The following is a 17,250-nucleotide window of genomic DNA, read 5'->3' as shown; positions in this document are numbered from 1 at the left end:
ATAGAACCTTTTAACCATGCCATTAGAATGTGTCTGGACATCTTGGTATTACAGGCAGATGGTATTGAATACAAGTGTTGCCAATATGAAGACAATATAATACCCGTTGATGACATCACTACCTAATCTATATCGCATCTTAGCAGGCCTAATGATAAGTCTGTTTAAATAAACAGCACAGGATATAATCGTTCTGCTACCATTAAATAAACTCCTTCAAATATATTTAGATTTTACCTGGAAATCTGAGCATATGGAATACCTTACAGTAAAAAGTTACCCCTGAGTATGCATATTTGAGTACCAATTACCATGGGCTTATCAATAGTTTACTGAAAGATCTTGAGACATACCCCCATATGTAATAAAAGGCACTAAGTTTGCCCAGGAGCAGTACCCCAAAGCAATTGATAAGATGTTTGCTTTTAAACAGGTGACCAGCAAATTCTACCTGCTGATTGGTTGCTATAGGTTACTACTGCTCCTGCTCCTACATATTTCCTAGTTTGGCAGAATCCATGCTCTCAAGAGGTCAATTCTAGAACACATCTTATATTTAAATGATCTTATATTGAGTTTGAAATATGTATATTTCAAACTCAATATCCCCACCAAAGCACTTAGCTACAAACAACTAGTCAGAACTTTACATACAGGAGTGTTAGGCCAAATTGATACTGACATGACATTTCATGCATGGTGGCCTGAGAATCCTAAAATACTATGGCAATGCCAGCATGGGTAGACATTTAAAATGCCATAAAACCCTCCCTGATTTTCCAATACATGCTGTGGTTAAACTGCATAAACCCTTTTGTAAGCTCTCCTGTAATACTATTATGCCTAAAAATTTATGATGCAATCTCTCGTCACCATGCCCTTCTGTCAGCCCTGCCTCTCCTCTATTTCATAATCCTAAATTCCACCTGGTACGTACAGTATGTCTCATTCAATTGTAATGGTGGACTGACAATGTTTTATTTTATAATTATATTACAGTATATCATCTAACAAGGTAAGGTCCTGGAGTGGTCAACCTTCAAACAGCAAAATCAAGCGCCAGACACAGAACTGTTCCAATTTCACCAGATAAATAACTTCAACCTCTGGGTGGAGAATCATACACACTCTCCATAACACAATACGAGACATCTTGCCTTAAGTATATATCATTAAACCTGTATGGGTATGACTAATGAAACCTCTTTAAAGAAGGCAAGAGAGTTAACTATCTTATGCGCAATTAACATTTAAACTTAAGAAACATCACATAAAATGCTTAGGGGGTACATGGTACTTGCCCACAGCCAGGGACCCTAATGCTAATCCACACTGTTTCAGAGGCTGTCCAATAACAGACACTATTAGTAACTAAAGTACAACTGGTTCAGAAATATAGCAGCTCATTTATTCACTATTAGGTATTCATTAAACCCATAACCCATATATTTATAGCAGCTAGGTGACATCAAGCGTGGCTTTTTCAGGGTTTAGTTAGTGACTTGAAAGCCAGCAGTGTTCTCCCCATGCCATTTTAGCTGAGGAATTAGTTTTAGTATCTGGAAAGACTTCTGCATGGTATTACCAAAGCCTGTTACAGGATCGTGGAACACTATGATTTTGTTTTAATCAAAAGGAACAAAACCTACCAAACCTAATCATAATTATTTATGCAGCACTTTACATCTATTTATAAGGTATAAATCTTACAATGGTTACAGAATAAAACTAGGACCAGAGAGCCCTGCACACAAGAGCATAAAACCTAAAGTACATCTTATACCATAGCTATTTCTTTTAATTGCAATGTGCTCAGTAATTGCACACCTTGAATTCTACATTGATCTGCTTTCATAAAAGAGAGAAAAAAACAAATCCAACATATCCACTGAGTGAAACAATTGTCTTTTGCCTTTGTCTAACCTTTGTAGAGCCAAGATTGATTGTGGTTACAGATGCAGAAGCAGCAGTGAAGTTTCTCTCTGAAGAGTCAGCTTGTTGCAGTACGCTCCACAGCAAGGTAACTGATGACATAATCAGATGAAGGATGGACAGCATTCCACTGCGAGCCTCAAGTAAGTGCTTCTGATCAACACTCACCATAAGCTGCCAATAAGGGAGGCATAAATCAAACAGCTGACAAGTACTGCCCAACGTCATCTCTTCTGTTAAAAACCTACTTAACTTGGTGCCACAATAAGGGGCAATTCATATCAAACATATGTTTGTCATGCCCAAAAGCCTCTCCTTGTACTCAGCTAATGAAATGTATAGGGTTCGGTTTGGCCCACCTAGAGAAATCTGTTTGCATCCCTCAAACATACTGCTTAATATTCAAACATGTTTTACAGCTTAGTGTAGAACAAAGTTGCAAATTGCAGTGGTGCAATTTCCAGTAACAGAAGAGCTGGATTGTTCGAAAGAATTAGCTAGATAAAAGTTCTATTCATGCACGTTGGTAGCCTATTCCACTGTGGATATTTTCTACCTTCTGTGTCTATTCTTTATTATTTCAAAAGTACATATTCTTGCTATTTCACTAAAAAATATTCATCTGTAGTCAACGTTTTGCATTCTATCAAAATTCATCATCCATATTTTACCTGGTGATACTGAGCGGATGGATCAAGCAAGCAGTAGTGAATTATTGTTGTAATTCCTTCTAACAGAGTCAGAATCGTGTCTGGAGGAACAAAAGATGCCATCCAAAGTGGCCTAAAACAGAAAAGAAAATTAAATGAGTTTTCTTAAAACAACACAACGAGAAATAATGAAAATAATATTATAAATATGACATGCCTAGAGTCCGACAGTCCAGTTTCATACTTGTACTGCTGAATTAAGTTATCCAGATTTCTGCAAAGCTGTAAGGTCACTGAAACTACTACTTTTTGCAGAACTTTCCCCATGTAAGGCAAGGTGGATGTCATAAGGCAAATCCACTGAGGGTGCATTTTACAAGTGTAATGCTGGTGTAAAGCTCTAATGACAGCACAAAGGAACATCCCCTGGCATGTGATTGGTTGAGAGTGCAAGTACTGGAGTGAAGTCATTGGCTGCTGAGGATTAATGTTTTCCAAGTCAGTAATGACAAAATCAAAGGCTGCTTCGTTGTCTTCCGGAACGGTCAGCACACGGTGCTCCAGAATGATCAGACTCTGAAGAACCTTTAAAAGCTGAGACTGCAATGTGCTGCCATTGTCAAACTCATCTTCTGAGAAATTAATTAAGCTGTCCTCAGAAAACCCTTCTTCTATAGCCATTATGTTCTTTTCAGCCATTCTTTCATTGTGCCATTTCTGAGCACTAAAAATTGATGACAACAAGCAATGTAAAATTACTTTCTGAACCTTGCACTTTGATAACACATCCGATATGAAACTGGCAAAACCCTTTGCAGAGCTTTCGATGACTTTAGCAAGCTCTGTAAAAAGCAGAGTCAGAATTTCAATGCTCATCATTTGCATGTTGCGATTGCCCATGAGATCTTGCTGTGTTACCTTAACATGAGTAGGATAGTGGCTCCTCATAAAATATAGACATAAGGATATAACAATCTCTATATACATTGAACTGCGAAAATTGTGATTTGAGTCCAGTGGAATATTGCTATAAAAATCTTTTCCCATTACCGATATCCGATGGCGGGCCAAAAGATTTTGGAGCAATGATAGCTGCGGGGTATAAGCATTACAAACATTAGTGGTTGAAATGGCTTTTACAAAAACCGTGGGGCAAGTCTTTAATATGGCTTTAATGGCAGTAAACGCATATAATGTCCTTGAGGAGTCATACAGCTGAAGGTAGAGCAGCACGTGTTGATACAGAGGGTGGATGTTAAAATGTGGAGATTTACGTACTTCAGGAGATCCCACTTCACTTTCAATTTCTGAAATTTCTCCTTCTCCGCAGCTGTACCAGTTCTCTAAATCCAACCCATCACTAAAGAAAACATTTGCCTGCTTTAGCTTTTCATTTTGTGTTTTTTTCTTATCTTCATCTTTCCTTCTGGACATTTTTAATTTGGGCTTTGCGCCCTGTTTGCTGACATCTTTAACAGAACTGTCTTTTTCAGTTGTTTTGCCTATAAAATTGAACTGTATACTACTGTGGCTTCTCTTTCTGCTTTGTGATTCTAAGTTAAGGGTAAAATCTGTGAGGTTTTGTTGGCCCATGATGCAAGGAGAGGAAATATTTCTAGAAATAGCATTTGCTAGGCTTTCAATGCCAACTTCTGCAGACACAGATAAAAGTTTAGATTGGTCACTGCCTACTAGAACATCATCATTCATCTGAACAACTTTACCCTCATTGTCCCCATTGACAGTAGAGCTGAACGTATTAATATTTGGGTTGTCTTGTGGATTATATTGTGAATAATTTGAATCATCATCTTCACCAAGGTCTGTGAGAACTTTGTCTATCATGTCTAAAATAACTTGTTGAACTATTTCAGCAATGGGTTCCTCTGCTAAAGTTTGGCAGTTATCTTGAGCAGATACACTCTCTGCATCAACCTCATAGTTGACACTTTCTCCCACTGATGACTGAGAGCAACCAGAGTCAGAGCTTTGCAAAATCTCAGTCTGCTGATCCGGAAGATCAAAATCAGACACTCCCATTGGAATAGTTTCGCTGCTGGTGCTCAAAAGGGAAAGCCTGTCACTGAGAGGGTTAACTGTAAGACTGAAGGTCTCCATATCATCAGCGGCTCCTTGTTTTGATGCCATTTGTCCTGAACTTTCCCTGGAGTTAGACATTGCTGAAAAAAAGAAAGAAAAAACAGTCTGAAATTGTATCATTAGAAGCATGAATTTATACTGAATCAATATTTAACCAAGCAACAAATATAAATAGATTATCAAGAATCAACGTCCACAAGTGTTTATACCATACCGAAAGCAGTGCACTAAGTAGATTAGTATGCAGTAATCCTGCATACCAATCTACTAAATGAGCCAATAACAAGTATGATATACTCTAGTTTTGATATATGGCTAAAATGTTACATCACTGGTTACATTACTCTAATGCTATACACAAGTGTTTACAGTTGGGGTGCCTATTTTCCCTATAAATGTAAGCAACTGCACATACCATCACTGCTGGTAAATTTTCTAAGTGAGTTATTCCTGTTATCTTCAAGGTATCGAAGGGACTTGCTCCAATGCCTCTCTGCTTGCACCCTTTGCACAGATACCCGCTGTGTCTTTGGATGAAGGAGCAACAGCAGAAGAGGCTCAAGTACTCTTGCAATATCATGTCTCTGGAGCACTTGATTTAGCCAGGCTTGTCCAACAGATGATGTACATCCATCCAAACTGTTTAGACTATCAAGCATAATAAACAATGACCTAAAAAAAACAAGGCATATAAAATGATCAGAATGGAATGATCAGAATGTTTCTGTAACATACAAAACCCTGGGCTTTGTGTGTTAATATACAGTGATATGTATTAATAAAGTTGCTGTAATTGGAATGTATCTTTTTTACCAAATAAGGCCCACCAAGTTGCTGTGTCTATAGTTATGGTTATTGTTGGCAGTGCATTACAGACCTGTCAAATGTACGTCCATAAGATGATGTTTTGTTTATATGTAAGTCCCGGGTCAAATGCCAGAGGACAGCAAATCTTCCATGAGCTTCCATTCTTATTTTCTATAAAGATATAAAATACATTAAAGAGAATATATGAAACCAGACAAAAATACACACTACCAATCTAATCTTCTAAACAAAATTAAATTCGTTTTACGCTGTACTCCCTTATCTGTGAGATGGTTCATCCAAAGTCTATATAAAACTTTTAAAAGAAAATTAACATTATAAAATTTTTATGATAATATGTGTACTAGGTGCACTGCTTCATTAGAGTATGAGGGTGAGGTTTTACTCAGATAGAATCAGTAAGGCTGCCTGACACATTTTATTGAATGCTAAGTCAGTACACAACATGTCAATTTCAAATTCTATACAGATATGGGACTTGTTATGCAGAATTTTCAGATAGTGGATAAGGGGCATTTTATTAATTTGGATCTTCATATCTTAAGTCTACTAAAATAATAATTTAAACATTAATTAAACCCACTAGGATTATTTTGCTTAAAATAAGTATATATATCATCGTAGTTCAGATCAAGTACAAGCTACTGTTTTATTATTACAGAGAAAAAAGGAAATCATTTTTAAAATTTTTAATTATATGATTGAAATGGAGTTTAAGGGAGCTGGCCTTCCTGTAATTCAGAGCTTTCTAGATAAGGTGTTTCCGGATAATGGATCCCATACTTGTATATGGAGAAGATATCTAAATTCACACAATAAAAAAAACAAAAAGGTACTACAGTTTACTAGTCCATACTTAGAAAAGCTTACTCCCCTATTAAGGCTAATCATTGGAGGCAACATAAGCCTGACATAGTATACCCTGACACATAGACAACAAATTACCTTGTCCTTGTGTGTTAGCTGCTGGCTGATGACATCTTCACATATACTAGAGGAGGGTACTAAACTGTGCAGCTGGTAGAAAAGTTCCACACTTCTTTGATGGTGTTGAGGAGTCCGATCTCCTAACTGCTCCCACAGAGTTAAAGCCACATGCTGTGAATGGTGAGTGAAACAAATACAAATGTATATAAAAGGGCTGTACAAGAAAATGAAAATGTATATTAAAGGGGATGTTCACCTTTGAGTGAACTTTTAATATGATGAAGAGAGTGATATACTGAGGCAATTTGCAACTCATTCTCATGTTTTATTATTAGTGGTTTTTGAGTTATTTAGCTTTTTATGCAGCAGCAGTCCAATTTGCAATTTCAACAATCTGGTTGCTTGGGTTCAACTTACCCTAGCAACCATGCCTTCATTTGAATAAAAGACCTGAATATGAAAAGGAGAGGCCCAAACAGAAAGATGAGTAATAAAAAGTAACAAAAAATTGTTACTCTTGCAGAGCTTTTGTTTTTTAAATGGGGTCAGTGACCCCCATTTGAAAGCTGGAAAGAGTCAGAAGAATAAGGCAAATAATTAAAAACAATAATAAAAAAAATAATGAAGACCAATTGAAAAGTTGCTTAGAATTACATATTAAAAGTTAACTTTAAGGTGAACCACCCCTGTATTGCTCTGAATTAAAAAATATTTTTTTATGACAGTTGCTTTATGTCTATGTAATAATCATCTCACAGAAAGATATTATAAACTACAAGGCAGAGTATTAAAAAAAACCTGGAAACTAAGGATAAATGTAATAGGAGAGATTCTAGTGTCACATCACATTTAGTGACGTGACACTAAATTTAGCTTAAAACATAGTCAGAGCAGCTTGGACCAGATTGTAGAAGGCTTAACAGTAATGCTATTAGCTAACCAATTCCAGGTATTTAATCTTCACATTGTATTTGACATAAATACCCAGCTCTCACATTAACCTAATCCAATGCATACATATAAAAGCAATGAGACAAATAAACAGAATATAACATTGAAAAGTGCATGTCCAACCTTACCTTAAAAAACTCTGTTTTCTCTGCAATGTATCTTAAATTGCCTTCAGTAAGTGGTGGCCTGATAACAACAGACACTCGCCCTTGGTTAGGGCTTAAAGGCTGGGAAGGTTCTAGACTGCTGGAGTTCTCGCCTGCAACGACTGCCACTGACTGCGTAAGTCCCACCAGGTCCATGACAAGAGAGATGGCCACACTCTGAATGCTGAAATCTTGTGCCATGCTGCATGCGTTCATAAGTGTCTGGAGCCACAGAGGAGGCTGGACCTGCTCACAGTCTGCATTGCAACACACATTTGAAAATATTATCAGAATCAAACAAAAATATAACTTTTACATAGATAAGTAATTAAACAGACTACAAATTCCACTAATCAGTTTTCTGCATTCAGCTTTCTTTGTATCAATAAGTGCTGCAAAATTAGTGTTGCAAAAAAATGATAACTTTATTATCAACACAGCCTTGTAATCCACTTTTATTATCTATGCTCCATGTAATTAAACAAGCCAGCTATGCAGCGTGACAGTACATCTGTAATACCTATTTGTTTGGTCATTATATGTAATGAAACTTGTGGCTCTGTACTATATGAAAAGGTCTACAGCAGGAATCCCCAACCTTTTGAACCTGTGAGCAACATTCAGATGTAAAAGGAGTTGGGGAGCAACGCTAGCATGAAAAATGTTCTTGGGGTGCCAAATAAGGGCTGTGATTGGCCATTTGGTAGCCCCTAAGTGGACTGTCAACTACATGAGGCTCTGCTTGGCAGTACATGCGGTTTTTATGCAACCAAAATTTGCCTCCAAGTCAGGAATTCAAAAATAAGCATCTGCCTTGAGACCACTGGGAGCAACATCCAAGGGGTTGGAGAGCAACATGTTGCTCATGAGCATTTAGAGATAACACACATTCACCCAGCATTAGTTGGATATTCTTGATTCACACTGGTGCTCCGTCACTGGCGGTTTCTTGATTTACCAATTTAATGCATGGATGTTGCTCATGAGCTACTGGTTGGGGATCACTGGTCTACAGTATGTTGTCTGGAAAAAAAAATATTAAGGTCTTCTCCTAGTCAGATAAATATGTGGTAGGTGTGTAATGGGCCTGCAAACCATAGAGGCAGCTTTAGGAGAGAGTGTGAGGCTCCTTCTGCAATCACTTTATTGGGTGAATCCCCACAAAATTGTGAGAATTTACCCCGTAAAGGGATTGTAGATGAACAGTACCAAGTACTGAGCTTGAGTCTTTTATTACGATTTATGCTGTCCTACAACACATACATGGCTTTTCTGAGTGTTACAGAGTTCTTTTTATATGCCTGAACCATAGGTGTCCCAGCAGAGTCTTTACCTGCATTAGCCATACTTGCATTAATCTCTGATGCTTGACTGCCTTCTGCAATGTAAACAGGAAAGCTTGAACATTCAAGAAATAGCTGGCATGCGGCAATAAAGGCAGGGCGGTATTCTTTTGGTGAAAGTGGCCTGTTAGTTATCTTCTCTTTAGGGTTCTTTTGCACTGGTGTTTGCCACTTAGTACTGTCTGTCTGACCTGCAGCGAGGTCCCCAACATGAATAACTTCCATAGTTACAGGACTTTTGGGAATAATGTACAAGGTGAAAAGTCTTGTCAAAAACTGCTGAAAATACTCTAAGCAACACTGCATGGCAGTCTTTTGTGTGGATGTAATGCTGTGAGCAGCTGTCCTGTGAGGGCTTAAAGACAGGGGCGGAATAAGTGTCTCCTCAGATCCAACTGTAGATGCTGTTTCAGCTTCTGATGAAGTGCTACCTAAGGGCAGACCGGTTGCACCTTGGCCTTCACTGTCAATGTCATCAGCTCTGTCAGCCTGATACTGCACAAACTCAGTAAAGCCACTCTCTGATGACCGACTGCTTGGTGGGTTCTCTCCATCTTCAAACACATCACCTGTGTTTTCTGAGGTATCAGGGGAAAGCTATGAAAGAAACATAAAATGAGAATGTAAGCAGGCAATAAAGCATTTAGGATTTTTTCAGTGCCTCAGAGCTACCCAATGCTGACAACATAGTAACACCGTAAGTTAGGTTGAAAAAAAGATATACGTCCATCAAGTTCAACCTTTTAAATCAATTTTAACCCGCCTAACTGCTAGTTGATGAATGAACATGAATACAGCCAAGTAATACCAAGAAAAAAATGACATCCCCTTTATGAGTGTTGAGATACTTAAATAATGGGTTTAGGTACTGTAGCAATCACTATTGTGTTGAGGGTATTTTGTATGAAAGAAAAAGCTCTGTAAGTGATTTTCATAATGAATAAATGACCATTACAATATAAGCTGCATTTCTGCCTCTCCATTTTGATGATTTACTATAACACTGTATACACTACGTTGTACAATAGGGATCTGCAAACTATGGGTCTCTCCCTGCTATTGATGTAAAGTACCAAGAATCCTCTGCAAAAGTACCTCAGTCTAGTTTTCCTTGCTGTTTAAGATACATATTGTTGAATTTCAATAACAAAAGGTAGTACAGGGAAAAACATGTTACAATACTCATTTTTAGAAGCTAAGCCAGCACTGACATTTTAACCCAACACATTTTCATCTTGGCTAGGAGCTTAGGGCCCTTGGGGTCCTCAGACCTGCTTCTCACAATAACATGGACCAAATTTTGCAAAACTGTTTCTAATTTCCCCTTGTGTCATCGTTTTATTTGGGAGTAGGGTCCTTCAAATAAATCATAACCAGGAACCCTTTAATGGAAGAGTGTGGCCCCTTCAGCCATTTTTAATTGCACTGTATAGGATCTGGGTACATCGTATCTCCTGAGATTTTACACAACTTTTAGAGGGATTTGTACATTTTACTTATTTTTGACCTTTATCTTTAAGTATGCACAATCTCATTTAAAAAATACTTCATTACCTTTCTTTCATCTTTCTCTTTGCAGTAGCTGTTTCGTCCACCTGGAAACTGTAAAGTACCATCCATCCCAGGAGATAAAAGAGGAGGCTGAACCTTGCTGAGGATTTTTGAACAAAGCCTCAGTGAGTCTTCGAGTTCTTTCAGGTCTAGGGTTTGAAGGTGGCTTGTCAGTGCTGAAATCATCCTCAGGAGGAGCTGAGGCAGGTGTTCAGTCTGTATTTCAATGTAGGCCTCCTGTACAAAAACAGTATTGAGGAGCTCAAGCATGTGGATTAACATTCATCGAAAACAACATTCCATATACATAAAGTTGACAGACCCTTGTGTGCAATGAACTGCTGAACATGGGGTTCTTTATTTTTTATTTATCAATTCAATCAAATCAATGCCTGGTGTTTTCTTCAAAAGACAGCATATATTCTACCTACCAGAACTGTATCTAAACTTTGGAAGTTATTCAAAACTAGAGGGGAGGTAAAAAACCCCATGCAGCTCGGTAAACATGGTGAAGTGTAGAAAAGGATAAAGAGTTAGTTAAAGATGCAGTTAAAGATACTTCTATATTAGACAGCATCGAACAGTGAAGAGCATTAATATCTGCTTTCTTACATGTGCTGAGTGGAATTCCAACCAACACATTAATCATACTGAACAAACAAACAAGTGTGACAATTGTTATCTCTAAACAACTTGTTATCTCTAAACAAAAAAGGAATTATTGATATTGCATAAAGTATATGCAAAGAAAATGGATTTGAGGGGACAAAACCAACAGGGAAATAATAAGACTGTCATACAATACCTGACAAATCACTCTCATACTTCTAGTCGGCTTCAGAAAAGGAAGGCAACAGATATAAGAAACAGGAAGGCAAATGGAAACAGATCAAGCAGATATTTTAGTACACACAGGAAAAAGAAGGGAAATGTGAACCTATCAAGCCATAATATGGGCAAATCAAGCTGTCTTTTTAGGGTGGATTTATAATCAATCATATATAAGAGCAGAGGGGAATGTAATATAGACAGTTGTTGCAAGCCATACATCTACAGTAGCTGTAGGGATGGTGTCTGCTTTTAATGATGCATCAGAATGTACATGACGACACTGACATTATGTATGAGGAAGCTGGCTTTCTAATCAGAAATTATGAAGTACTGAAGATGTAGTAAAGCTCTTACCAAGGAAACTATATCCAACAAGAAATCCACCAACAAGCAAAAATTGATAAGTGGTAGCTCAGACTTGCAACTATCACCACCTGAGGATTGTGGCCTGGAGTGGAGAGTCCTCCTAAAATTTCATAACATATGAACAGAAACAGAAGACTGTTAAAACAACTACAACTAAAGCTTTGGTTTCCTTAATTATGCAATAGAAGCCAGTAAAACAGAAAAAGTAACCTCACCCTAAATCTTTACCATTAAACATCAGGGAAAAAACAAATCACGTGTAATGGATACTGACCTGCAACATTCTTCAAACCAACGAGCGATGTAATCCCACATGTAATAAGGTTCAAAAGAGTTAAACAGAAGGTTTGCTGTTTTTATCAACTCTGCAGTCCTCTTGTTTTCCCTCAGTTTACTTCATAAATAAAATAAAGAAGTGACTGTAATTTCCAACATAAAAGCCTTTGTAAAGCCTTTTTACTGTACATTAAACATACAATAACAGAACATTTTGCTCAAAGTACCATGGCATTTGAACTGCCAGGAGTACATTTTTGGGTTCTGAGATTTTACCCTTATCACCAAGCTACTGTATGCCCTGGAAATTTGTGGGAACTCATATACTACAGATTAATAAACGTGCACAGCAGCTTATAAACATAGTAGGACAGATCTACCCCAAGGTATTCTTGAACTCTTTGGTTAACAATAACTGAGCTTTAAATAAATAGATTTTCAACTTCAACAGGAAATTACATTTCTCTGTACTACAGAAACAGATCTGGGGTCCTTGTGATTTAGGCTTATGCAATCAGGAAAGTGGAACTAAAGAATTACATTGGGGACAGTCACAATTAGGATCTATTTAACCTCCATTACTAGGAAAGGATGAACTCATTGAGCAAGGTTTAACAAGTGCATACTTCAAAGGCTGAAGATTCTGCATGTAATGTAGTGTAATTAAACATGGTTTTTTTAGTGGCGTTTGCCTGTGGATCTATTGTGCACAGCCAGCGAGCATGACACCAGTGCACACAACTAAGGGCAATGACACACAAAGAGATTGGTCAGCTGCGGTAAACATGAGCTACCCGAAGGGACAAATCTCCTGAAAATGCCTTTCCATTCCGAAAGTAAACACATCACTCGTACCAATACGGTTTACTCACAGGTAAATGCAAAGAAAGGTATTTTCCCATGCTGGATCAGCGCAAAAGTTTTTTTAGGAGACCTGTCACCTGTGGTAGCTCATATTTACCAAAACAATATCCGCTTGCACTCACCGGCCCTCCTTCGTTAATCCTGCTAGGTGTCCAGTCCTTGGGGGATACGGCAATCCCCACACTTTTGTATAGACAAAATAGAGAGTCCTGGCACTCAATAGCAATTGCAAAGGGGTAAACCCCTACGTGTTTATTCAGTCAAACAATGCACAACGTTTCGGGGGCTTGCCCCTTCGTCAGCTCATATTTACCACCAGTAACAAATCCCCTCATATGTCATTGCACTAAAATGAGCACAGATAATTTTGTGTGTGCACAACTAATTAACACTTGATTGGACCTATAAACTGCACACAAACATTTTTGTGCACATGGACTACAAAATATTACAAGGAACATGCTTTTAAGTCCAAATCCTAGTAGCGCTTTATAAAAAAAGTTATACCGGTACATGCAAACATAAATATATACAAATAGTTTAAAAAAAAAAAAAGACATGCTAACATTTTGTCAATTACAATGTTGCAATTGCAATCAAGAGGGAGAGGCTTACAAGGTGTGCCTGTGTGTATTGTTACCTGGAAATTTCTTACTACACTACAAAGCACTGCATGATATTAAACTCCCCATCACTTTTAAAGTAAACAGTAACTGCTTGCAAAGCCAAGGAAACACATTGCTGTTTTCTTCAGTTTGTACTTCCCCCACTGCAAAATGGTACCAATACTAGATATCAATACTAGATACTAGATATCAGCATCAACTATTGCCTGTCGTGAGTACTCACCTACTTAACTGCGCTGGGTCCTTGCTAAAAGGAGTCTGAGCCTGAAGATCAAGTTCTGCTTTGCACTGTGTGTACAATGTCCTGAACACTTCTATAAGTACATCTTCCAAGATTGCTGGTCCTAAACACAAACACAGGTATTTGACTTTTGAGTATGCCAACTGTATATCAGGTTTTCTGGAAAAAGCAGCTAAATTGTGAGCATCCATTCTCAGTAACTACAGTATATACCATAAGCATGCTACTATTAAAACCAATGCCTCTGGCTAAACATCATACAATCATGACTTCAGTGTTACCCTTATAAAAAGTATTTAAGTAATCAAATCATTCACACTCGGCAGTATTGTATGTATGTATGTAAAATCTGTGATTATGGAAAATAAAACCATTGCCGGCTGGAGTAACCTATTTTTTTTTCAGCGAAAATACCGAAAATCCTTTACCTAGCTCAGGCTTGTCCAATAGACTTATGAGAATTCGGAATGGCTTTAAGTCTTGCACAGAGGCACTCTCTCTGTTCATTTCTTTTCCTTGTAATGTTCCTACCATAGCCTACAAAAATAAATAATTGCACCACATTATTCATTATTATTTGTAGTCATTCAAATGCAGAGAATCAACAGTAAAAGTAAAGTTTGGTCATTTTTCTATATAATGAAAAGTAGGTTAATTGGCTCCTTATAAAACTAACCATAGCATATGTGAGTGTTATAGGGACCTGAGATTGTAAGCTCCACTGAAGCAGGGACTGATTTAAAAGGTTTATTATTTATGTTATGCACTTCAAAATATGCACTAGATAAAGGAAAATAATTATAAACCCTGTAATAAAATTATTTTGCAGCTATACTGTATTATTGTCAATACTGAAGGCAGTGGAGAGAAACAAATACATGCTAAATACATGCTTACATTAAAGTTGCATGTGTCCCACACATAATTTATTATTTTTTTTTAAATATGTGAGCCAGTTGCTAATCTTCCTCTTACATGATAAGGAACAGCCCTGCACTTGCCTGTTTATATTTTTTAACAACTAAAGTTCCCTTAAAAACATACATTTAATGGTCTGAAAATATCTGTAGCGCTAATATGTCTTAATCCATGATCTCTGAGGAAGCGCTCACTAAAAGAATCAAATATCATACACAACAGTCCATTGTTTTCATTTTGGTGATAAACAGAAGTAGTTCTTAGTTTGCCTTTCTTAGTACAGGTATAAAAACAGACAGAAGTGGCCCAGTACCAACCTGCACTAGGAGCTCCTTGGAGAATGTATTAAAATAGTGAGTGGCATGTTCCTCATGGTTGCTTTGCCTTGAGCTTCTTGGTCCTACAGCAGCACCATTGTTATCAAACCCTTTGAGTAAAATAACAAGGTGATAAAATCAGGTTCATATCTTAAAACAAAAAAACAGCAATGGGTTCTGATAACTCACCAGATTTGGAGTCCCCATAATGAAAGCAGGAGAAATACCAATTCAGAGTTTAGTAAGAATAAGGTTATTTACTTTAACTGTAGACTGTGTTTTACTTTGTATCAGCAGTGCTAATAACACTATCAGCAATAGCTACAAAATGAGCAATAAGTAGTGAAGAGTGAATCTGTCCTGCAGAAAAATTTGCAAGACTGCAAAAAGCACTGAAATCAAAGGGCATTTTTTCACTGTATTTTTGTCCCACATAAAATACATTAAAGTCAACAGCCATTTTTTGTGCAAAATGCAGTGAAGTCTGTGGGCGTTTTTTTTTTTTTTTTTCTAGGGGAAACGTTTCATGGCAAATTTTGCTGTGGTTTCGCAAAACTGTGAAAAACTTCACTCATAGGGGCAAATTCACTAAGGCGCGAAGCGCCGAACGCTAGCGTTAATTCGCTAGCGTTTGGCATTTTCGCTACTGCGCATATTCACTAACGAACGCTGGCGTAGTTTCGCTAGTGTTACTTCGCAACCTTACGCCAGGCGAATCTTCGTTAGCGACGAAACTACGCAAATTCACTAACTTGCGCAGTTTAGTGAACGCTACCTTTTACGCTAGACTTCCTTCGCCACCTCAGACCTGGCAAAGTGCAATAGAGTAGATAGGGATTGTTTAAAAAAAAGTCAAAATTTTTTCTAAGTCCCAAAAAACGCTGGCGTGTTTTCTACATGATGGCTGATAGGCTGAAAAAGATCGAAAATTTTTTGGGGCTCCCCTTCCTCCCCCCTACATTTCCTGACTCATGGCAACTTACCTAGACAGTGGGCACATGTGTAGGGCAAAATAAAATTTTTATTTGCTGATTTGAAGGTTTTCCAGGCATTTGTAGTGCAGATCCGTGTTCCTCTATTGAAATTTGAATTTCGCGCCATATGCAAATTAGCCTTCGCTAGCGCAACTTCGCTTTATATAGCGAAACAACGCTAGCGCAACTCCGCAACCTTACGCTACCCCTGTGCGCAACTTCGGATTTTAGTGAATTTGCGAAGCGCTGGCGAAACTACGCCTGGCGAAGTGCGGCGAAGTTGCGCCTGGCGCAAATTCGCATCTTAGTGAATTTGCCCCATAATTACTGATAACCTTACAATAATTTTTGTGGTGTTTTTTCATGCAAAATGCATTGAGATTAATGGGCGTGTTTTTAGCGAAAATTTTCACAGAAACATTTTGCTGTAGTTTTGTAAAAAAATTTGCAGATGGCGAAACTCCAAATTTTACAGTGAGTCCATGCCTTGTGAAAAATGTCCCTTATCACTACTGATAGGTTTATAATAAAAAAAGTATTATTTCTCATTAATAAACATGATATTTACATAAGGAATGGAATAGAGGGTTATTGTACTGCATACAGCAGAGATGTACACGATTTATATCTTTACCAAATGCTGACCTGCAGTATACAACACCCGTTGGCAGCCAGATCGGCAGCAACAGTTTTTAGCACTTAGCATGTATTTTCACACTGAAACTGCCCTCTGAGGCACTAGGCCTAAACCTTGCAAATAATGGGGGTAAATTTACTAAGCCGCGAAAATTCGCCAGCGATGGCTTCACACCCACACACTTTGCCTGGCGAAAATTCTCTGGAACAACGCTAATTACTAAAATGCAAAGTTTCCTCCTGGCCGACAGACGCTGACGAATTCAATGTTCGATTCTGCTTAGTGCAAATTTGTTAGAGGTCTTGCGCTCAGGCTAATTTGCATACGGCAGGAAATTTAAAGTTGAATGGACCTCTTTCTGTTACATGTTGCATCTAAAACATTACATTGACACTGATAACTAGACATATCCAGGGAACCTTAATAAAGTCAAGAGAGTCAACAAATTTCAGCCTATCACCCTGAAAAAAGGAAAAGACGCCAGTAATTAACAGAAAATTGAGGAAGTTCTATGCATTCCAGTGCACTTCGCCTGGTCTGAGCTGGAAAGTGGTAACGTTCAGTAAAATCCGCATTTTAGTGAATTTGCAGAGTACTGTCCATTCGCCAGAGCGAAAAGTCACCTGGCAATAGAGTGCGAATCACCACTAGCGTCTATCTCCTTCACTAGCGAAGTGACCCCTGTGTCCGTTAGTAAATTGGCAAAGTCCCTGCAGGCGGTAACAATGGCAAATTGTCCCCAGCATTTGCCACTTCGCCCTTTAGTAAATCT

General features: G+C 37.9%; 1 protein-coding gene across 6 annotated transcripts in view; it reads right to left on the bottom strand.

Annotated features, from left to right (window-relative positions):
* LOC108716896 (protein dopey-1) overlaps positions 1–17,250 on the bottom strand; it is a 50,175-nt gene that overhangs the window by 18,582 nt on the left and 14,343 nt on the right. For 4 of the 6 annotated variants that reach the window (XM_018263444.2, XM_018263442.2, XM_018263443.2 and 1 more), the window contains exons 8-22: positions 14,868–14,977; positions 14,061–14,169; positions 13,615–13,735; positions 11,900–12,019; positions 11,614–11,725; positions 11,234–11,263; positions 10,432–10,665; positions 8,868–9,474; positions 7,517–7,791; positions 6,456–6,608; positions 5,560–5,660; positions 5,098–5,354; positions 2,800–4,762; positions 2,604–2,715; positions 1,924–2,106 (exon numbers count right to left, since the gene is read on the bottom strand). In XM_018263444.2, the coding sequence (XP_018118933.1) occupies positions 1,924–2,106; positions 2,604–2,715; positions 2,800–4,762; positions 5,098–5,354; positions 5,560–5,660; positions 6,456–6,608; positions 7,517–7,791; positions 8,868–9,474; positions 10,432–10,665; positions 11,234–11,263; positions 11,614–11,725; positions 11,900–12,019; positions 13,615–13,735; positions 14,061–14,169; positions 14,868–14,977 (4,487 nt within the window). The remainder of the gene's footprint in view (positions 1–1,923; positions 2,107–2,603; positions 2,716–2,799; positions 4,763–5,097; positions 5,355–5,559; positions 5,661–6,455; positions 6,609–7,516; positions 7,792–8,867; positions 9,475–10,431; positions 10,666–11,233; positions 11,264–11,613; positions 11,726–11,899; positions 12,020–13,614; positions 13,736–14,060; positions 14,170–14,867; positions 14,978–17,250) is intronic. The other 2 variants (XM_041563055.1, XM_018263446.2) reach the window with 2 other exon arrangements.

Source organism: Xenopus laevis, chromosome 5L, assembly GCF_017654675.1.
Source record: "Xenopus laevis strain J_2021 chromosome 5L, Xenopus_laevis_v10.1, whole genome shotgun sequence".
Lineage (NCBI taxonomy): Eukaryota > Metazoa > Chordata > Amphibia > Anura > Pipidae > Xenopus > Xenopus laevis.
Note: the sequence above shows the minus strand (reverse complement) of the source record. Positions and strands in the feature narration are given on the sequence as shown.